This window comes from Cheilinus undulatus, linkage group 10, assembly GCF_018320785.1.
Source record: "Cheilinus undulatus linkage group 10, ASM1832078v1, whole genome shotgun sequence".
Taxonomy (NCBI): Eukaryota; Metazoa; Chordata; class Actinopteri; order Labriformes; family Labridae; genus Cheilinus; species Cheilinus undulatus.
Window position 1 is genome coordinate 2,891,611 of NC_054874.1, and position 22,609 is coordinate 2,914,219.

Consider the following 22,609-nt stretch of genomic DNA (forward strand, 5'->3'; position numbering starts at 1 on the left):
CTGTTAGTCCTGTTATGTGCACATTTTCTTTATACAATAGGGATGAAATGAGTCGTCAAAATTGTTGCCAAAATTCGGTGACAATGGAGCGAAGAATGACGAGGAATGAGATCACATCCTTACCTCCATTTTCCACATACTCTGCCTGCACCACAGTCCACCCACAAGAGGCGCTGCAGAGAAAATCGCTCCCTTTTTTGCCAGTCTTTGCAGATCTACTGCACATGTTCTACTGCACATAAACCTTTACTTGGTAAAAGCAGAAAATCCTGGAATAATGTAGAAATGAATGACAAGTCAACCTCAGAGAGGCAAAATAATCTGCTACTTTTGCACTATTAAAGCATGAATGTGTGGTTCTTCTGATCTTGTGATTTTGGGCTCCAGACACACTTCCAGGGTGCTAGGTCACTTGTCACGGGTCGAGGCAAAGTTCTCTGCGGCCATAATGTGAGCAGGTGGAGTATGTGGAAATTGGAGGTAACTTTGTTGAGAGTTGCATGTATTTCAGGAACGGTGACACTACACTGAAACAAATCAAAGCATAACTGTGGTGGCAGATGCAGCACTTTCTTGTCCTAAAACTTCTAAACTTTAAAATTCAACCCTGCAAAGTAAAACACTAAAGTTCTGTGCCAAGATGTGTTAATGCACGCAGAGCAGACCAATTGAACAGCTGCAAAAAAAAAAAAATTGCTTTAAATCCCAACATCACACTGTCACTTCCACTCTAACATTGTCACTTTCCTTTGACCCTACTCCCACCCGCAGACTCTGAAGTTGGCATGACGACGGTGAACCGCTGCCTGGATGCCGCCAAAGCTTGCAATGTGGACGATGTGTGCCAAAAGCTTCGTACCGAATACGTCTCAGCCTGCATCAAACCCACCGCCAAGTCGGGCCTGTGCAACCGACCCAAATGCAACAAGGCCCTGCGCAGGTTCTTCGACCGAGTCCCCGCCGACTACACGCATGAGCTGCTCTTCTGCCCTTGTCGGGACACGGCGTGCGCAGAGCGTCGGAGGCAGACGATCGTACCCAGCTGCTCTTACGAAAGCGGGGAAAAGCCGAACTGCATCACACAGATGAGGATCTGCAAAGCTGACTATGTGTGCAGGTAAAGCTTTAATTGCTTCCATTTGTTTCCTTATCAGTCTATTCTAACATATATTAAAGTGATTGCTCATGTGCATGTGGTCTCTTATGCATACAGTAACATATTACTATAATTTGAGCTCCAGTTCTCCTGGTTAATGGCCCTCCTCTTCTCTCATGCTATACCATAACCCTGGCACCGATATTTCATCACAGCCGGTAGTTTGAAGCATTCCTTTATTAAAGACTATGCGTAAACTCACCTTTTGGACCAGAGTTGTTCAGTATTATGTCTCTTTGAGCCTAAATAAACAGCCATTCAATCAACAAAATGGCCTGCTGTTTTACCCTAAAGCTTTCTACCACCACTGGTTAGAACACCCCAGAGAGCCTGTTGGAATAACACATTAAATATTTAGTGCAGATAAAGAGCCAGATGGATCAGAGTTATCGCTCATTGCTATCTCTGGTCATGGCCATTATTTTTCACAGCCCCATTACACTCAGAGGGCTTTACTAATGATCCCAGGTCTGGGGGATGAAATATATTACTCTTTCTATCACTTTCACATTACAGTCCAACGCTCTCACTTCTCACCACTGGCAACAATATTTCTTTATGTCAGAGGGGAAAACTCTTAATTAAACCAAAACTCACATTATAAAGGATGTTTAAAGAATGAGATCGTTTTCTTTTCAACATATCAGACATCTCGGGATACAATAGTCTGGAAACGTCTGGGAAGTGAGGAGACCAGTTTCTGGAGTTACAGGAGAGGAAGTACTCTCCACTCTTTTCGGAAGTAGGAGCTGCTCAACAGTCCTGGGCATCCTTTACTGGATTTTCTTTCTGATGCTCCAAATGTTTCTAGTGGTGAAATATCTGGACTGCGGCAGACTCTTCTCCCGTGAAGCCATGCTGTTGTGATGGATGTGGTATGTGGTTTAGCATTGTCTTGCTGAAATAGTCAAGGCCTTCCCTGACAGAGATGTTGTCTGGATGGGAGCATATGTTGCTCTAAAACCTCTCTCTACTTTCCAGCATTGATAGTTCCTTTCCAGATGTTAGAGCTGCCCATGCCATAGGCACTAATGCATCGTAAATATCAAACACATTTGATATTTACGATGCAGGTTTTTGGAGGCTACAATGCAATTTGGAGCAGTAAAACAATCCTGTTGACACCACACACATGCAGACTACTCAGACAAACAGTCATTTGTGCCGGGGGAGGGGTGGCGTTTGAGCCATAAGGTGTTTGTTATTGCCCATCTCAATGGGCAAAACTGGGAACAATGGAAGCTGAGTGGCCAACTATCACCCAGCAGTTTAGCCCCCCCCCCCCATCTCCCCGCAGAAACTCTGAAAACAGGGCATTTTAAAACACAAAATTAACGCTTTTAAATATCCCATTTGCACCGTCCCTATTTTTTTGGGATGTGATGCTGCCATGAAATTGAAAGTGAGCTAATATTTTTCATTAAAAAATAAAGTGCCTCACTTTTAACATCTGATATGATGTTTGTTTCTATTGTTAAATAAACTTTGGGTTTGTGAGATTTAGAACTCATTGCACAGTATCCCAACTTTTTGGGAATTGGGGTTGTAAAGAACACTAGGATCTGTTTTGTTTCACTAACCAGTGATTGCTTCTTCTGAAGGTCTCGTCTGGCACAGTTTCAGTACGACTGCGAACCCTCCGAAGCGTCTGCCAGCGGCTGCAAGCAAGGCAACTACGGCGCCTGCCTCCTCGCCTACACGGGGCTCATCGGTATGTGCACACCTGAGAGGTAACAGACAAAACAAAGCAAGAGGGAAAGTGAAATGAAATGAGCTAGCGGACAGCATCTGAGAGAATATATGTGCGCCATATGCTGTTTTAGAGGAGGAAAGGGAGAATCGTGCAGCCACAGAAAGGAAGAGTGAAAGCTAGCTGGAGGCTGAATGAATAAACAGAGAACAGGTGAGGACTGAGTGGGAAAATAAACTTTACTGTAGAAACCAAGAGAGAAAAGTTCAAGATAAAGCCAACACAAAAAAATCTTTCATTACAGAAAAACAGAGGCTCTTTACAGGTTTAATTTGTTTTATAACCATCTGTAAAAGAAGAAGAACAGCCATTGCTTTTCCACACAGGAGAGAGGAACTAATGCATTTTAAGAACCTCAAATGGTGCCCTTCAGCAAAAACACACACTTGGCATTTTCATTCCTGTCTTGTATTTATTAAAGCACTTGAAATCCAACCTCCACTATGATGGGAAAAACAGCCATAGAAAAAAAAAACCCTCAATGCCAGCCTGCTTTGACCTGAAAGAGAGAAAATGAGAGTATTCCTCAGTATCTCTCACTCTACTTTAGGAGAGGTTGAACAGCCAGGTCAACAGTTCAGCCAGTATCAGAGCATTATCCGCCCTGTGCATAAGGTCAGCATAAAGGAAATGCATCATCCATTACTGTAATGTTTGAGATGATGAAGCACTATGCATACAGTGTAACAGCTCAGAGGAGCATAAATATTTAATGCTGACTGAGGCCTGCTGTGGTTTCTCTGCAGGAAGTACCATCACTCCAAACTATGTGGACAACTCCACGTCCAGCGTGGCTCCGTGGTGCTCCTGCTCAGCCAGCGGGAGCCAGAAAGAAGAGTGCGATTCCTTCCTGGGATCCTTCACGGACAACATCTGTCTCCGTGAGTGCCCCTCAATGTGCTAGGATGTTCTGGATCAAGTTTTAAAGGGGGAGTGTGTGGTCCTAGAGAAGGGGGGGATCCCTAGGAGTAACTAAACCTCATTCCACTTTCTCAGATCAAGACTCATGAATGTGGTTATTAAGTAGTACTGTTGATCAGTGATTTCAGAGTTATTCAACCCTGCTGAACCAAAGAGCCAAATAGTTGAAAAATACCTTTAGAGGAGCCGCAATCAAAGAAGTGAAAAGTGGCAAAAATGGGTCACAGTGGCAAAATATTGGTGAAAAGGGGCAAAACAGGTTCAAGATGGCAACAACTGGGGGAAATGTGATTTTAGAAAATGAGGAAAAAAAGTAGCAAAAATGGGCGAAAAATGACAAAAAAAAGAGTTACAGGTGGCAAAAAAATGACCAAAAAGCAGCAAAAATGTGGCAAAAATGAATGAAAAGTGACTAAAATGGGCAAAAAGCAGAAAAAGGTGGGAAAAAAATTCCATTTAATGGTCAAAAGCAGCTTGAAGGGGCTTAAACAAGGGGCTAAAACTTGAGAAAGAGGGCAAAAATTGGACAAAAGTGGCAAAAATAGGTGAAAAGGGGCAAAAATGGGTTTAAGTGGCAAAATATTGGTGAAAAGGGGCAAAATAGGTACAAGATGGCAACAACTGGGTGAAACTTGACTTTAAAAAATTGGGAGGAAAGTGGCAAAAATCAGCGAGAAATGACAAAAAATGAGTTACAGCAGGCAAAAATGACCAAAAAGCAGCAAAAATGTGGCAAAAATGAATAAAAGGTGACTAAAATGGGCATAAAGCAGCAAAAAGGTGGGGAAAACATGGGAAACAATTTGTATTTAATGGCCAAAAGTAGCTTGAATGGGTTTAAAAAAGGAGTTAAAATGTGCAAATAATAGCAATAATTGGACAAAAGTGGCAAAAATAGGTGAAAAGTAGAAAAAATGGGTAAAAGTGGCAAAATATTGGTGAGGGGCAAAATAGGGGCAAAATAGGTATGAGATGGCAACAACTGGGTGAAATGTGATTCTACAAATTGGGGGAAAAGTGGCAAAAATGGGCAAAAAATGACAAAAAATGAGTTACAGCAGGCAAAAATGACCAAAAACAGCAAAAATGTGGCAAAAATGAATGAAAAGTGACTAAAATGGGCAAAAAGCAGTAAAAAGTGGGGAAAATGGGCAAAAATAGGAAAAAAATAGCATTTTATGGCCAAAAGCAGCTTGAATGGGCTTAAAAAAGGGGCTAATATTTGCGAAAAAGGGCAAAAATTGGATAAAAGTGGCAAAAGCAGATCAATAGTGGCAAAAAGACAAGGCAAAAATGGGCTAAATGTAGCACAAATAGATGAAAAGTGGCAAAAAAAAAAATTAAAAAGGTGCAAAAATTGCAAATAAAGGCAATGGAAATTTATAGACAAAAAATAAATTTAACAACTGGGTTCAAGCTTACTGAATAAGTGTGGGACTAAACTGATCAATGCAATTAGCAATAGAGGTTTTCTGAAGTCAAAGTTTTCCTTTTTAAGGTTTTCTGGGGAATAATATTTCAAATTAAGACAAAATAGAGCCAGAAATCATCACAAAAGAGCCAGTTGAGTATCACTGAGTTATATACTCGTGCATCATACATTACTGTTTATCTCCATATCATTTTATCACATATCTTTAGTTGAAAAATCACCATCTACTTCAGTCATGTTCTGGCTTTAAGTGGGCTGGTGTGCCCCAGTTCACAGTACTGCCACTTCATAATTTTACCTCTTGGTGGTTTTTTCAGGAATTCTGGGACTTTCTATCAGTTGCTACTTGCTACTATACTTTCCTGTCCTCTCCACAGCTTACATCTTTCATAGATAATTCATAACAGCATCTAAAAAATGCACACGACCCACTGTGTTGCATATTCTGACAGTCATCCCTGTGTACAAATTTACATGAGCTGTGTTGGCGTAAAACCAGGGTGAAGAAAAAAATCCCCTTTCCTGGAGAGTCCAGTACTTGACCAGAGTTAGTGGTGGAACCCCAAAGAGTCTCTGCGCTCCACTAACAACTGTTCCTGCTGCCGCCAAACCAGACGTCAGAAATAACAATATTCAAAACGAATGGCCAGACTGTTGGTCAAAGGGTCAGAGGCAGTAATTTTGTTTCCTTGACAACTGCCTTAGTGGCAAAGACAAAAATCCTGGGTCTATGTGTGACTGAATTTTTGGGTTTAGACCGTTAGAATGATTTTACCTTTCCTGGCTGGGTTTAATTTGGGTGGGGCAAATATAGTGGTCCATTATGTGAACCGTCCCCATGGGACCCCGCCCCCTAATGCTACAACGACATGATATCACAGAGCAGTTCATCTCTATACAGTCAGTTGTTTGCTGATGCCACTGCCATGATAGCCTACATGTGATTTGTACCAGAAAACAGTAAATTTAATCCCTCACTTCTGTCTCTGCTCTGGCACAGAGCCAGACAGATGAGCTCTAACCAGAGTTCACTGTAAGGTCAGGGGTCAGGCTAAGTGTTGAGTGCTAGCGCATTTCTCACTTGAACCAGATGCAGCAGGGAGAAAATAATAGTACCTGCTGAAGGTGTTTTAATGTATATTTCGCTTGTCTTTAGCCCAGGTGATTATAAGAATTGTGGCTTTGTCTCTCTCTAAGCAGCCATGATTTCGAAGCTTTGTTTCATAAACTTAGAGATATTTTTTATGATTGAAATTTGGCGTGGTGGTTCAAGACACAGTGGCCTGCCATAAAACAAATTAATAATATTGTTTTTTTCCCTATTACTTCACAGGGACTTTAAATTTATTATGGCTCATAATCATATCTGAAAGCACCATGGAGTGAGTAATGTGGCTGATGAGGGACAGTAAGATGGAGGAAGTAGGCATGTCTTGTCCCCTATTTCCTTCTTTCTGAAGTCTAGTTACTCTTTTATATGATTGATTAACCAGTGGCTAGGAAAAGATCTCATATCCTGAGCTTCTTTAAACTTTTTTTTTTTAAATCTCAGCATTAATTTTGAATTTTTTAGGTCTGACTCAGTTGCTAAGAGCTCAAAACAGCCAAGTTTCCACAGCAGTATTACAATACAGTATGCTATGGTTCAAGATGTACTGCACAGAAAAGTTTCTATTCAGCCCCAAGGACACAGGCTGCATCATCAGACTGCAAAGACGTGCAGTTTGTCAGGATCAGGATTGCAGGATTGTAATTTATCTAAATCACTGTGTTTATCCCATCACAGACTCCGTTTTTTAATTTCAGTATTTTAATTTAGCTCGCATGCATGTTAAACACCTTCCCAGTGATATTTCTTACTTTTTCTAAACATGCAGACTCGCTTTCTCACCGAGTGTTATGAATTTGAGTATGACTCCTGGGACATTTGAATGAGTTCTGTGACAGAAGTAAAGAGACGGGACGGAGCGGTGGGGAATCAGTGAACCAGATGTTTCCCAGCATGCTTCACAGCAGCAGAGCAATTTATTCCAACCAGGAGTCCTGTATGAGCTTTTCTGAGAATTAAGAGCAAACTTTGTTGCTTTTTCTTCTTCTCCCTCCCTTCCACATACTTGCCCACCTCATCGTCTCCAGTTATTAATCATCCCCTTCATGCTGTTTCCTTGGTAATTTCAGCCGAGTGTTCAGACAGCCACTTCTTGGTGAATTATAAGTGAGTTGGCCCTGTGATTGTTAGGTAATTGTGTACTTATTAAATCTCCTTCAAACACCTCCTCTAGTGTTTTTTTTTCAATTAAATGAAGGAAGCAGAGAGCTAGCTATTAAAAACTTTTTGGAAAACTTATGATGTCTGCTGTTTGAAATACTGTTCCTTATATACCTCGGTCCTTGGCTGAACTTTTGTCTCACTGGGGTTGAGCTGCTATATGGAATAATATTTACTTCAAAATCCCATTTAAAAATGTACCTGACTTCTAACGCACATCATGTAGCTGATAGCATTGTGCTGTGGTGTATGAAAGCTAACGTAACTGCTCTCTGGAGACAAATAAGAGCTGGACATCATAAGAAACAGCAGTTTCTTCCTCTTGTTTCTCCTTGATAAAATGTGCAATTCGGCACAGTTGTACCTTGGTAATGACAATTTTACCAATGCCAGCAATGGCGATGTACAAGGCCGCCCATAAAGGGGAAAGCTTTCTAGGGGTCAAAATGTAAGCCCTTTTCTGAAAACAGAATTACCTATTTACCTCCACCAAGGAGGTTATGTGATCGGGAGGGTTGTTTGTTTGTTTGTTAGCAACATAACTTAAAAAGTTATGGACGGATTTTGATGAAATTTTCAGGAAATGTAAGAAATGGCATAAGGAAGAACTGATTAGATTTTGGGAGTGATCTGGATCACCATCTGGATCCAGGAATTTTTTAAAGGATTCTTTACTATTGGGGGAAAGGGCGGAGGTCTGCGCTCTCTGAGAACTTTTCTACTGTTGTTACCACTTTACACCAGGAGATGGCGGACATGAGTAACTTCAATCCCAGCAGCATTTTTGGGTGTGTTTCTATTTAAGTTTTGGAGTTTATAGAGTTTGAAAGACGCATGCCTGGTCGAGGAGACGGGTCGGAGTGCAACAGAGAGAAAGACAGCGAATTGTAGCGAGGATACTCACAATGCTGGGAGGAATAGAGGAATATTCACCCTCTGCCATGACTTTCAGTTAAGGTTGCCAGGTCTGTGTGACAAAACCAGCCCAATGGCCGATAAAAACTAGCCCAAAACTAGCCCAAAACCAAGCCCAATGCTGAAATGAAAAAAAATACAGTAAAACCTCTGCCGCACTGCATTTATTGCTTGATTGCCCGCAGACATTCTGCTTCTCTGTGGGTGGTGTGTATGTCTGTGTGCCATGCTCCATGTTTTCCTGCCTCTCTGCTCGTTGTTTTAGCTGTGCTTGAGTGTAAATAGAGTAGTTTGTTTTCTACAGAAATTAAATACTCATACACAAGACAAAAAAAAATAGGTCTGCTCAACCCGCGGACAAAAAGAGATGGAAGAGATTAGCGTGGATGCTGCTAAAGCGTCAGTTTTATCAGAACTTTATGACATTTCTTTGTAAAAGAAGAACAAAGGACAGCATTGTTGTGCAAAAACGTTGTTTTTGCCCTTCTCCTGACCAGATTGCCGGAACAGCAGTGAGTTGTTTTCTTTTCAAAAATGACAAAAGTGGTGTACTGACATGTCTACAGTGGTAGACATATGGTTCGCATTGGGCAGTTCTCTATGGATTTACTCCTCAGTAGAAGCGACGTCACATGTTCTGTTGCTCTGATTGGCCCGTAGAGATGTGACAGACAGAACGTTCATCCAATCACACTCTGAGTTTTTTTTCAAAGGCTCTGCCCTTTCTCAAACGCTGTCTATGAGAGGTTTACCAGACGGATATGTGAAACACAGCTGGGATTTTCAGGAGCTAAGCCAATTCTGTGGGCAGGCTTGACGATGTATACCGTAGGGTTGCATGATTTACCAACACCACAAAAAATTTCTAAGTGTGGACAGTGAAGTAGACGGCTCCAGTCGTTCTTTAACTTTTACACAGCAAGAGCCTCAGACGCGAGGGAATAGCACACGTGCTTTTAGTCCAGTAAAAATGTGTAAAGAAATTCATGAGAAGTACAGATGCAAGGATAAGACAGGCAGTTAAAGAGCAGAATAAACAGCAGCAGTAAAAAAATAATTTGACATAATTATTAGAAACAATAACGTGGGTTATAGGACGGCTCATAAAGACATTTTACAGCCCTGTACTCTGGTGTTTGGTCATTTATAGAGTCCTGTGTTTTCCGGCCCGTCTCCTAATGATCATTTTCACTTTAAGTCCACATTTCCATTTCTCTTACGGCCTGTGCTCCACAGTGTGAATAATTAATGGTCCTTGTTATTGACCTCAGCGGGCAGAGGTCTATCATTGAACCTGGACACACTATGAGTATCTTTGCTCGCTGTGTTTGCTGAGGTGAATCTTTGGCCAGTCTTTCCTCGGGCCCCCTGCCTAGAAGAGACACAGAGAGAGGTCTCAGAGTTGTTTGGCCAGTGCAAATGGTCTATGAGTTAATGAGGTCGATGTGGAGAGGCAGGTGCAGTGGATACTTGAAGAGAATACTGAGCATTTTCGCTCTCTCGTTCTCCCGTCTCTGCAAATAAATACCCAAAGCAGCTCTGACCAAGCAAAAGCCCTCTGCAGCACTTACAGTTTAAAACCCCAGGGCTTGTGCTCTGTTCAAATACGACATAAAAGCAGATTCAATTAAAATGTCCAGTATGAAGACGGTCTTTTTCCCTCATGTTTCAGGAAATGCCCTCATGACGTTTGGAAGTGAGTCAGACCAGCAGCCATCTGTGCGCCAGCCCAGTACGCCCAGCCCCACCTACAGCAGCAGAGAGAACAGGAGCACGGCCTCTCCACAGGAAACAACAGAGACCATGAGGAACATTCTGGATGCAGCTATCCCTACGCAGGTTTGTGCCTGTTTCTCTCCTGTTCACTTTAAAAGAAACCCAGTAATTATTGATATCTGGATTTTAAATAGTAAAGTGACTATGTATGAAATTTAATAAGAACGTAGTTTCCTGCATTCTGATGGCATGTTTCTGGAAGTAACACCGTTATATTGAAGCACTACAAATTTAAAAAGGGATAATGCATTTAAATACATAATCTGGTGTTTCTAGTCTCTTGTTGTCCTTGAAGGTCACATATTATGCAAAATACATTTTTTTCAGGCTTTTCTAACAAAAATATGTGTCTCTGGCCGGTCCACAATCCTCACAAATACCCGAAAAATCCCCCTCCCCTTTCAGAAAATGTGTGCTGAAACAAGCCGTTCTCAGATTTTCCCCTCATGATGTCATGTGGGGAGTTAGCCCCGCCCCCCAGGTTCAGTTGGCCCTACCTGTTTGGAAGAAAGTTCCACCCTCCTCTCCTGATCCTACCTAAGAGGAAAATCAGGAGAGCAACATCAATTAAGCCACATCCATTTCCTGAGAGGGGCGGAGTCAGGGGTGGAGTCAGACAGCTCATTAACATTTAAAGATACAGACACAGAAACAGCTCGTTCTGATCAGGGCTGAAACAGAGGGGTTTTTAGAAATGCAAAATTTCAATACTGGAGTGTTTTTTCAGCAGCAGCAATCTCTGAGATTGATATAAACTTGTCTAAGAGGGTAAAATATGTGACCTTTAATGGCATACTCAGCTCATGTCTAAGTGTAGGAACTTTAAAAGTCTGGAGCTGCTGTGTCACTCGCTGATGTGACGCAACCCCCTATTGTTGTGTGTGTAGCTCCACCTTTTTGGTAAGATTGTTAGGGTGCTGAAAAGTGGGATGGTATGGGTCGGTTTTTGGGACACTTTCCAACTTTTGCTCTACGGAAAGGCAAAAAACATACCTGCTGTCCTGATCCAAAAAGAACTGGACCGCTTGGTGGAAACGACCTAGCATTTTCACATATAAACCATAGCTTTAACATGCAACTTTTGGGCCTTTTATACCTAAAACTCCACAAACTTACTCATACATGCATCTGATATTCACAGCAGATACATCGGTCATAAATACCCATAAATTTTCACATCTGCTGCCCTGATAACTAACTTTTTGAGTGAGTATCTGCTATGATAATATTGTGCATCTCTAGTAAAAATCTGTAGGTATTTTTGATTCTCTGACAGTCATCTCATGAGATAAACCTCAGAGGGAAGTCTTTAAAACATTAAAGCGGACCATCCAAAAACAGTAGCCCTGATCTGATCTCCCTGTCTCCTCCCAGGCTCTTGGAAACGAACTACTCGTGGGCCAGTCCACCCTGCCATCCGACAGCCTCCAGAACTCTGCCTCCCCTCCCAGCTCAATGCTTCAAGCTGCCTTCGGCCTTCTGTTGTTGCTCCTTCATCTGCTCAACAATGGGCTCTAAAGACTGGAGGGGTGCGTGTCGAGGACCCTCCCAGCACGGAGCAGATGGAAGGACCGGTGCACAGTTCAGAGGAAAAACGGACCGTGTGGCTTTCTTCCTCCTTTTAAATATGTACAGCAATTCTGTTTTTCTATTTTTGTGTCGAAGTGGTCCAGTTCCACCTGCCTGCAAGTGTTCTCTCTTAGACTTCCTGCAGACAGGAGCCAGTCTGTACATTTGTGCATTGTTATCAAGCTGAAGTGAAATCAGAGCAGCGCTTTTATGGACTAACCCCGCTCTCAGCTTCAAACTGTTCCCATTTTCAAGAGTTATATATAACATATATGTATGATACAGGGACACGTTGTATGTTTGTATGTTGTAAATGAACAGAAGCTCTTATTTTAAATATCGTGGAAGTAAACCAATGAACTCTGCTTCGTACTCAGGCTCAAAGTGATTGGAAAGCTGTCCGACTGTAAGGGGCTCTTACACCACTCTGCTCCAGTGACTGAAAGAGGACTATTATTCCTGATCAATACTGGAATGGAGACGCTGAGAGACAATAGAGCTGCTTTTTCTCAGACATCCCGGACAAATGCTCTGATCCCTTATCGTCCAGCAGCCTCATGTAGAAGAGATGTGGTCAACCAGAGTCCATAAGGAAAACCCTGACAGGATAATAGTCCCCTCCATCAAGACGGCCGCCTTCTGTCAAACTCTTACATCACTTTGCTATTGCTAAAGCCATGTTATCTGTTAATAGGCCTCACAACTCTTTTCTGTTGTCACCTCAGACCTGTTCTTGGACTTAGAGGGGAATAATGGAGAGCAGTAACTCTTTACCTGTAGCTGCTGTAGTATATATCTGTGAGTGTAACGCTCTTTACTTCTCATCGTGTACGTGAACGTTGCTTTCCAGGGCTCTGAGTTTGTGACTAGAGCTTTGCCAACACCAGTACAGAGCCCACAGACAGTATGAATGATTCTGTGCTTTCTGTTCTGGGAACATGAGACTAAAATCCGAACAGGTGCTGCCAATAAAAGTTCTCAGATCATTATGTTTACATATCAGCTTCTTTCACTTTTTTAAAATGCCAAATCAGAGGTGGCTGCTGCATTTCTATTCAAGGGGGGCTTATAATAAAACCCCAACTTTCAGTATTATGTATGTAAAGTAAATGTGACCCCTGAACTCCAAAGAACATGTTCCAGTAAAAACATGTCTAACAGAGTACACAAACCTGTAATGAAGAAGCTAAGTGAGGTATATTTATATGAAAATGTCGAACTATAAATGCCCTGACCCTATCTCCGTAATCTGTGCATATTTCACACGTTGTCTGCTGAAAACAATTACAGTCACAACAGTCTGCATAATTACCTCCTGAGATGTGATGATGGTGTAATTATTTTCTCATTGGAAAGAGAAAAAAACACAAGAAGCTGTCAAGGATCAGAGCTGCACTGACGGTAAGTATAAGGAAGTATACAAAAAGGAACCAAGGGGAAATTAATGCAACAATTTACATTGCATTTTTAAAAAATGCACTAATATTTGAATTCCACCCATTCATCTATTTTCTACATCAGCTATCCTGTTGGGGGTCACAGCTGACTGGAGCCTATCCCAGCTGTTATCGGGTGAGAGGCGGGGTAAACCCTGGTCGCCAATCAGTGGCAGAGCTGACATAGAGACCACCAGGCACGCTCACACTCACACCTACGGCTAATTTAGAGTCACCAGCTAACCTAACGAGCATGTCTTTGGTGGTGGGAAGAAGGGAGAGAACCCATGCATGCACTGGGAGAACACGCAAACTCTGCACAGAAAGGCCCTGACCGGGAACCTGACCGTTGTTGCCGGGCAACCCGAGCAGTTGGCAGCAAGAAAGATGCACTCTTGAGTTTTATCTTGGAATTGTAGAGTTATTTCACAACTAAGTTGACAACATACGTTGAAACCTATGGCAACAAAGATGATGGATGGTCCAGGACACCTTTGAGAGAAATAAAGCGAAATTTCCATAAAGAAAAACACAAACAAAAAAAAAGACTAGATAAGCACACGGAGAGCGCAGACCTCCGGCATTAGCCCTATCTCCCAATAGTACAGAATCCTTTAAAACATTCCTGGATCCAGACGGTGATCCGGATCACTCCCAAAATCTAATCAGTTCTTCCTTATGCCATTTCTGACATTTCCTGAAAATTTCATCAAAATCCGTAACTTTTTGAGTTATGTTGCTAACAAACTAACAAACAAACTAACAAACCCTGCTGATCACAGAACCTCCTCAGCAGAGGAATAAAAAAGAAAACCTCGGTGTCAAAAACAACTGGCTAGCTTCAAAGCTGACAACTCCCAGTGACTGCCACAGAACACTGCCAGATAACCAGGAGACTACTGGAGGCTCTCTCCTTCATCTCTCCTTCACTCATTCCTCCCTCCCTCCCTCCCTCTCCTTCCTTCCTTTCTTCCTTCCCTCCTTCCTTTCGTCCTTCCCTCCCTCCCTCTCTCTTCTTCCTTCCTTTCTTCATCTCCCTCTCTCTTCTTCCTCTTTCCTTCCTTCCTTCCCCTCTCTCTTCTTCCTTCTTTCCTTCCTTTCCCTCTCTCTTCTTCCTTCCTTCCTTCCTCTCCCTTCTTCCTTCTTTCCTTCCTCTCACTCTCTTCTGCCTTCCTTCCTCTCCCTCTCTCTTCTTCCTTCTTTCCTTCCTTTCCCTCTCTCTTCTGCCTTCCTTCCTTCTTTCCTCTCCCTTCTTCCTTCCTTCCTTCCTCTCCCTCTCTCTTCTGCCTTCCTTCCTCCCTCTCCCTCTCCCTACTGCCTTCCTTCCTCTCCCTCTGTTCTTCCTTCTTTCCTTCCTTTCTTGCATTCTTGCTTTCTTCCTTCCCTCCTCCATCCATCCATGGAGGCGAACCAGGAACCTTTGCTGTGAGGCAACAACCCCTTCGCAGCCATTGTAATAATAATAATAATAATAATTATTATTATTATTATTATTATTATTATCATTGTAATAATTATAAAAGGAAGAGGGAAAATGAAGAAGAAAGTTGTTTGCCCTATGGGATGATGACACCAAAAGAAGCAGTAAAACAACACTGGTCTTGATCTTTCTCAGTCAGTGCATCTCTATTCTGAAAAGCCTCCACTGCTCACCTCTCTGGACGTTTGATCTCATGAAGCGATTGTTGCCTGAAACTGAGCGGTGAGTTTGGTTTGAGGGATGGATCTGTGAATGAGGGTTTCAGTAACGTCGTGTTCGGGTCTTTCTACGACCTTGTTCAAAGTCAAACGACTATTTTCCAGAAGCAAAGATGGCTCACTCTTGTTGCTCAGTAAAAGATGAAGGCTATAATGTAAGTGAGTGAAAAAGCCTGGCATGCAGAAACACAAACCGCTGACTCTCAGCTTTTACTGTTTGTTTTTCTAGAACTTTCATGTGTTAGGAGTCATTTTTTTGAACGCATCAACCACTATTGCCCTCACCCCTTTATTCAGTAGAGCCTCTGAATGCAGCACAGATCAATAGCAACAATCAAATGCTGCTCCAGGGTGCTGAAACCTCTCGCCATTTACCACCTGATCATTTTACCTGCAGCACATCAGCACACTCACTAGTTCTTTTACCTCTCCATGTATTTCCCGTCTTTTCTGTTTGTGTTCGAGCGAGGAAGAAATGAAATTGATTCCTCCCACTAATGACTGTAAACACAGTGACAAAGAGCAGCCGCAGCGTTAGACACGTGTCACTTTCTCACTGCCTCCCTCTTTTTCTCATTAACAGGTTTTCTGACTGTAAGCGCGATTTAAATAAAAACAGCATGTTCACTGTTTAAATAAATGTATTATAGAGAAAAGAGTGATGATTACTAGTCAGCAGAGCAACAGGAGAGTCTGAACTGTTCAATACTGAGGAAAACACTTTGATTTTCTAGAGCTCTCTCATCAGAATGTCATTTTTAGTCGTTTTTATGTAGAGGAGTCTTGACATTTTCCATTATAACCCAAAGACAGCATGGCTGAGATGTTTCTGACATGCACATAAGTATAAATAAGGCACCAGTGACAGCTGGAATTTGCTGCAGCCTCTTTGTGATGTGACAAACAGGATGAAGTTTGTATGAATACGAACGTTTGCTATAAAAAGCCAAAGAAGCATGCAGCAGGTTCAGCTAAATACCCCGGTGCAATGACTCAGTTTGTGTCTGCATATTATGCATCTGTCTTGGAGCCTGTAATCCTCCAGAAAGAGGCTTGTTTACTCAATTTGGTTTTAATCGGTGTCGCTCAGAGCTAATAATCTGTCTGAAGGGCATCACTTGTTTCCCCTGCAAGAGTCACATCCTGCTGCCGTCCAGTCCTCACAGAGAGAAGAATCCAATACCGCGGCATTATTACAATACAATGTGACATTTATAATCCAATCTACTGAAATGACTACCATGGTTTAAGACTAAGGAGGGAAAATGGGGCCTTGAGTGTACAGGGACCAGTTAAAGAACTGCTACAACAGACCGTTTAAATTGATTCGACAACAGGATAGTAGATGGCTGCAAAAATCTTTCTTTCTTGTCTGAATTGGATTCTGTTTTTAAAGCGATCAGCTGAAAAGAGAGGCAAACAAAGATTCTGAAGACAAAGATTCTGAAGTTTGGAAATTGTCTTGTTTCACAGCAGGAGAGTAGACTCGAGGAAAGGCAGCACAATAACCAGCAGCAGAGGAAAGAGTACCAAGCTGTGAAGATCCAGGCGCCAAAGACACGTGTCTGAAATCGCTAACTCACTCCTTACTTCCTGTTTCCTAGTGAGCTGTCTATAGACCAGTGGTTCTCAACCTTGGGGTCAGGACCCCCTTTGGGATCATGAGACACTGAGAGGAGGTCTCCAGATGGCCAAACCAAGATATTTTAAAAATTATACTGTTGCAACTTTACACAGATTTACCCAAATTTTAACCCACTTTCTTCCCACCAGTTTAACACATTTTTTCCAGTAAAAAACACATTTTTGCCCATTTTAAACCCTCTCCACCACTTTTTTCTTCCTTCTAAACCAATTCTTGTCACTTAAGCCTAATGTTGCCTCTGTTGACCAATTATTACCACTTTTACACACAATTTTTCCCATTTAACCACATTTTACTATCTAATATGCCTATTGTTGCCATTTTAACCCATTTTTGCCAATATCTGCCTTTTTTCTTCCTCAATTAACACTTTTGTGCCAGTTTATATCAATTTTTCCGACCATTTCACTAAATGTTCACACATTTTTGCCCATTTGAAGCATCTTCAGCCACTTTTTAACTCCCTTTTAACGCTATTTGTTCCCATTTTTAGATTTTTGCAGTTTTAATCTCATTTTGCCACTTCTAACCCATTTCTTCTACTTTTAAAATCAAATTTCACCTCCTTTCCACCATTTTTACTGCTATTTATACCCATTTAGAGATTTTTTGCAGTTTTAATCTCATTTTGCCACTTCTAACCCATTTCTTCTACTTTTAAAATCCAATTTCATCTCTTTTCTGCGATTATTAACCAATTTTTGCCATTTTTAACACATCTTAATTCTCCCACTTTTGTGGGAACAGTTTGGGGATGGCCCCTCTCTGTTCCAACATGACTGCACCAGTGCACAAAGCAAGGTCCATAAAGACATGGATGACAGAGTTTGGTGTGGATGAACTTGACTGGCCTGCACAGAGTCCTGACCTCAACCCCACAGAACACCTTTGGGATGAATCAGAGCGGAGACTGAGAGCCAGGCCTTCATGTCCAACATCAGTGTGTGACCTCACAAATGCACTTCTGGAAGAATGTTCAAAAATTCCCATAAACACACTCCTAAACCTTGTGGAAAGCCTTCCCAGAAGAGCTGAAGCTGTTACGGCTGCAAAGGGTGGACCGACGTCATATTAAACCCCATGGATTAAGAATGGGATGTCACTTAAGTTCATATGTGAGTCAAGGCAGGTGAGCAGATACTTTTTGCATTTTAGTTTATGTAAAAATGATGCAAAAATGTAAAATTGACACTCTAGTTAAGGGGGTCATGTGCAATATTCTCTCTGGGGGCCCAAATTCCCCGGCTACACCCCTGGAGAGATGGGGCATGGGCCTGGGGCATTTCCCTGTTATGCAATACATGCATACATGATTTTTTATTAAAGTTTGTCTTCAAATGAAGCTCTTTTCGTAGGACATTACCAGTGCTCCTTTTCATGTGAAAACGTCTGCATTAGTTGTTCATAGTTTTCGATATTGAGTTAACTAATAATAAGGAAAAGGGACACTGCATTTTGAATCATATTTATTTGTATGTAGATCACTTCGTGCCTTTTGAGGAAATTGCTGTGAAAAACTAATTTGATAAAATCCAAGATTCTCTACTGCTATTTGAACAGATTTCTCTATTTGAACATGAATCTGTGCATATTTATAGAACAAAACTGTGCCGTTCAATCCCTGACAAGAGCTTCCACGACTTGAAAAGAGTGTAACATATCCCCATACAGATACACTCCTCCAGATGCACCATAGTGTTCACGTTTGTCGGCTCACATCTGTGTTTGTATGCAAGTAGATGTGTTCATGCGTGTATATGTGGAGAATGTAGGCGTGCATCTGCTTTTATGGCTGTAATCTGTGTGTGTCCATGCATATCTGTCTCTTTGTGTGTGACTGCATGAGTGCACAGGCACAAATCTGGCTCATAATGTTTTTTTTTCATGCTGTTATTGTTTCCTGACAGGAAGAAGACCCGGTGTCCCTGCAGTAAAATGCCCATGCCTTCAAAGTTTACAGGTGCACACTTCACTACAGTCTCAGTGTGTGGAGTCGTTGTTACCATCAGCAGCACCACAGGAGTCGCCTTGATGTCCCCAGAGGAGGACAGCATCAGATGGGGAGCAGCTGGACAATGAAGACAGCCACTACTCTCCGATCCTTCACTGGCCTTCAGCCCTATGAACCCCAAGTGAGGCCTCATGGGAGCTGGCTCGATGTTTGATTCTTGAATCTCCATGTGGAGGCCGTTTATGAACAAACGTCTCCTCAAGAGGCACTCACAAATACTGCTGCAGTAAATCTTAGCAAGGCCACTATATAGTGCCATGACTCATAGTCATTTCATACATAGAAAAATGTGACATTCATCTCACATATTAATTTAATTTAGGGTGTCCTATTCCTGTTTTACTTCGCTTTTATTGTAACTTTGGAGGCAGTTGTTGTAGTCATGTTGAATTGCATTGGTTTATAGGGCTCTATCATTTGTCCTATTACCCAACTTATAGATTAAATAAGCTCCTTATATAATGCAGTATACACTGAACATAAGTGGACATAAGTATTTGGCTGCACCTGTTAATTATTGAATAGATGGAAAAAATCAAGCACCTATGCAGTCTCCATTTGCAAACACTAGTGATCCTAAAGGGTCGTTCTGAAGAGCACAGTGACTTTAAGTATGGTATTGTGATGGATGCCACCTTTGCAATAAGATGGTTTGTGAAATTTCCCTCTTGCTAGATGTTTCACAGTCAACTGTAAGTGATATTATGACAGGATGGAAGAGTTTAGGAACAACAGCAACTCAGCCACAGAGTGGAAGACCACGTAAAAATCACAGAGCAGGATCAGTGACTGCTAAGGTGCATGGTGGGTGAAAGCCTCCAAGTCTCAGCTGATCTGGAGTTCTAAACTCCCACTGGCATTAAGGCAAACCCTGAAACTGCAGCAGGAGCTTCGTGAAGGGGTTTCCATGGCTGAGCAGCTGCATGCAAGTCCACCAAGTCCAATGCCAACCGTCAGATTGGGTGGAGTAAAGCTGGACTGTGGAGCAGTGGAAACGTGGTCTGTGGAGTGACCAATCATGCTTCTCTGTTTGGCAGTCAGACAGGTGAGTCTGGGTCTGCCCAGTGTTGCCAACTCCTCAGTATGGAAAGTAGCTATTGGCTGTCCTAAAAGTCGCTAGAAGTCGCTAAATGATGTCATCACCTAATTTGCATAATCATGGGTATGCATTTAATTGTAATGGACGCTGTAGGAGAGAGGGAAAACGTCATGAGACAAAAAGTGAGTAAAAAGATCTTTAAGATGTATAGAACTACAAATGAACTTCCTCCTGTCGATTCTTGTTTTATAATGTCACACTTCCAACCCTCTATTTCCTTATTGGGCTTGGGACTGGCAAAAAATGACTCGAGAGATACTCGGGCAGAGTAACTTTAATTTTTATTTTTAGTTTATTAATCTATTTTTCTTAGAAGTTTAGCTTTCTTACTTTTGGTTTAGTTTTAAGCCTTATGGTCCACTTACAGCCAACATCAAATTCCAGTGAAACATGAACATTTTTAACCATAACATTTATAAATATTTTTTTGTATAAAGTCTTCATTAACAACTTTAAATCGACCAAAAAGAGACAACAGAAAAAACTGTTAAGGCACCTTCACAAAGTGGTTAATTTGCAGTCTGACATGGAGGTGTGAGTATCTCCTGCTCTGACTGCAGCTGAGACCGTAGACTGTGGAGGCTGAGACAGACTGCTGTGAGGACTGTGCTGCCTGTGAGTGCTTTGGGACTGGGAGGGGCTGACGGAGAGGAGCAACAATGATACATGCTTTAATGTCGGAGTCTCCGAAAGTCTCCAGTGACACCAGAGAAAGTCGCTGGATTTGTCGCTAGTCGCTTTTTTTGAGGGCTTGTTTTGAGCCCTCCTCTACCTCTCTTCTCTGTCTGATCTAAATGACTTTGCATCTTGTCAAAGCAAAAATCACACTGTAGGCTGATGGCGCAGCAAGCTGCTCTTTTTACTGTCTCTCTCTCACTCTCTTTGTCCTGTCTCTCTCTCTCTCTCTTTGTCCCGTCTCTCTCTCTATCCGCGATCAGTAAACAAACAATAATTCATGCTTATCACCAAAAGGAGAGGATTTTCCTGCAAACATGTTAAAGAACAGTCTTCTGATTAGTGATTTGTGGGTCTCTAAAGAGCAGAAAATGAACACAGTCATATTTTTGGATTGGGCAGTGAGAACGGCGTGCTTTACTACCGACAGAATAAATTAAAGACAGACTCTGTCATGGGCAAAATCTTACAAACATCTCCAGCACTTTATTTTTTAAAAGTCTAGAATTCATCCGTCTTATAGGAGGGGGAAAGGGCCAAACTTTGGTTGATAGTAGTTGCAGAAATTGGTGTATTCCTGGATCTGTGCCTGGTCCGTCCTGATTTCTCTCATCAGTGTGAGAAGCTGTGCGCAACTATCTGACCGTAGTATGCACAAAGTCTGTAGTTTTGGTCTTGGGTCATAAATACTTAAGTCATACGGTGAATGCTGACACCGCTGTAACAGAGTTAAGGACAGCTGGAGCAGAGGCAGGGATAAAACGCTTGAAGGTGGGGCTGGCCTACTTTTGCCCTGCTCAGGAACAGGACCATTTGAGCGCGGCTAGGAGCGGCCAAACTTGTGATGGAAATGCAAATCAGCACGGCTTGGTTTAGCTTGGCGCCGCCAAAAGCCGAAGCGGAAAAGCCCCATACAATGACATGGTTTGATGAGTTGGGTGTGGAAGAACGTGCACAGAGCTCTGACCTCAACCCCATCCAGCACCTTTGGGTTGAACTGGAACAGAGATTGTGAGCCAGGCTTCTGCTCCAAAATCAATGCCTGACCTCATAAATGCTCTTCATGAATGGGCACAAATAACCCACAGAAACACTCAAACCTTGTGGAAAGCCTTCCAATCAGTGTGGAGGCTGTTAAAGATGCTAGCTTGTGTGCTTTATACGTGGCATGAAGATTGTGACCTTGTTGCATCCTTCCCAAACTTTCTGCAGTAAGTCGACTAACCATAGACTTGTATCAAAGCAGGGCTTTTCAAAGTGTGTGAGAGTGAGCCTCCCCTAAGAAGAACTGATCCATTCAGAGGACCCCCACCCACAAAAAGGATTCAAATTAATAAAAAAAAATTTAACAACAACATTTCAAACATTTTTGTCTAATCTGTAAACATTTTTAACATTAATATATTTTGGTTTGCAAATGTCCTGAAACATCTGCCTTTCCCTCTTATTCAGTTATAATACCATTTAATACCCCTTTCTCATATTTTTGGGGCCATTTTACAACTTCTTTTTGCTTCTTTTCCCCCATTTCTTCCACTTTTATCCCATTTTTACCCTCTTTCACCTTTTTGTCCATTTAAACTACCTTTCGTTATTAAATATCCCTTTTTTCCCAATTTTTTTGCTCATTTTTGTGATGTCTTGTTGCTACTTTTTCCCAAGTTTTGCTACTTTTATCCCTTTTTTCACATTTTTTTGCTACTTTTTGCCCATTTAAACTACCCTTTGCCATTACATACCACTTGTTTCCTCTTTTTTGCCCATTTTTGCCACTCTAGACTGCTTTTTGCCCATTTAAGTCACTCTCCACCCATTTTTTTGTCACTTCTCACAAATTTTTGCTACTCTCTGACCCTTTCTCCACGTTTTCTCCTGATTTTCACGCATTTTCACTCATTTTTGGCTGCTTTTTGACCATTTTGCCACCTTTAACCTATTTTTATTGCTACTTCAAGCTGTTTTTGCTTCTTTTCACCTCTTAGATTGTGGCTCTTGCAAAGGTATTTTCAATCATGTGGCTCTTTGGTTGAGTAACACTGCTCTATAAGCAACTATAAGTCTATCCATTTGGCTCCATGCACAGCAGAGGTTAGCAAAGCAAATCACCTTTTTTCTGGTTTATGGTTCCGCGCCTCCCCTGAAGCTCTGTGGCGCCCCCCAGGAGAGGCCCACCTCACACTTTGAAAACCACTGTATTAAAGGTTTTTGGTCACTTAGGGCAGAAACACAAGCTGGGAAGTAGTGGTGTAAAGATAGA

General features: G+C 41.9%; 1 protein-coding gene and 1 long non-coding RNA gene across 2 annotated transcripts in view; one reads left to right on the forward strand and one right to left on the reverse strand.

Moving 5' to 3' along the window:
• gfra4b (GDNF family receptor alpha 4b) overlaps positions 1-12,620 on the forward strand; it is a 70,985-nt gene extending 58,365 nt beyond the window's left edge. Inside the window, exons 4-8 of the mRNA XM_041798238.1 lie at positions 772-1,117; positions 2,758-2,867; positions 3,653-3,787; positions 10,116-10,282; positions 11,594-12,620. Of these exons, the coding sequence (XP_041654172.1) occupies positions 772-1,117; positions 2,758-2,867; positions 3,653-3,787; positions 10,116-10,282; positions 11,594-11,737 (902 nt within the window). The 3' untranslated portion in view covers positions 11,738-12,620. The remainder of the gene's footprint in view (positions 1-771; positions 1,118-2,757; positions 2,868-3,652; positions 3,788-10,115; positions 10,283-11,593) is intronic.
• LOC121516823 overlaps positions 1-22,609 on the reverse strand; it is a 142,995-nt gene that overhangs the window by 48,131 nt on the left and 72,255 nt on the right. Inside the window, exon 2 of the long non-coding RNA XR_005992510.1 lies at positions 2,737-2,879. This is a non-coding gene — a long non-coding RNA (uncharacterized LOC121516823). The remainder of the gene's footprint in view (positions 1-2,736; positions 2,880-22,609) is intronic.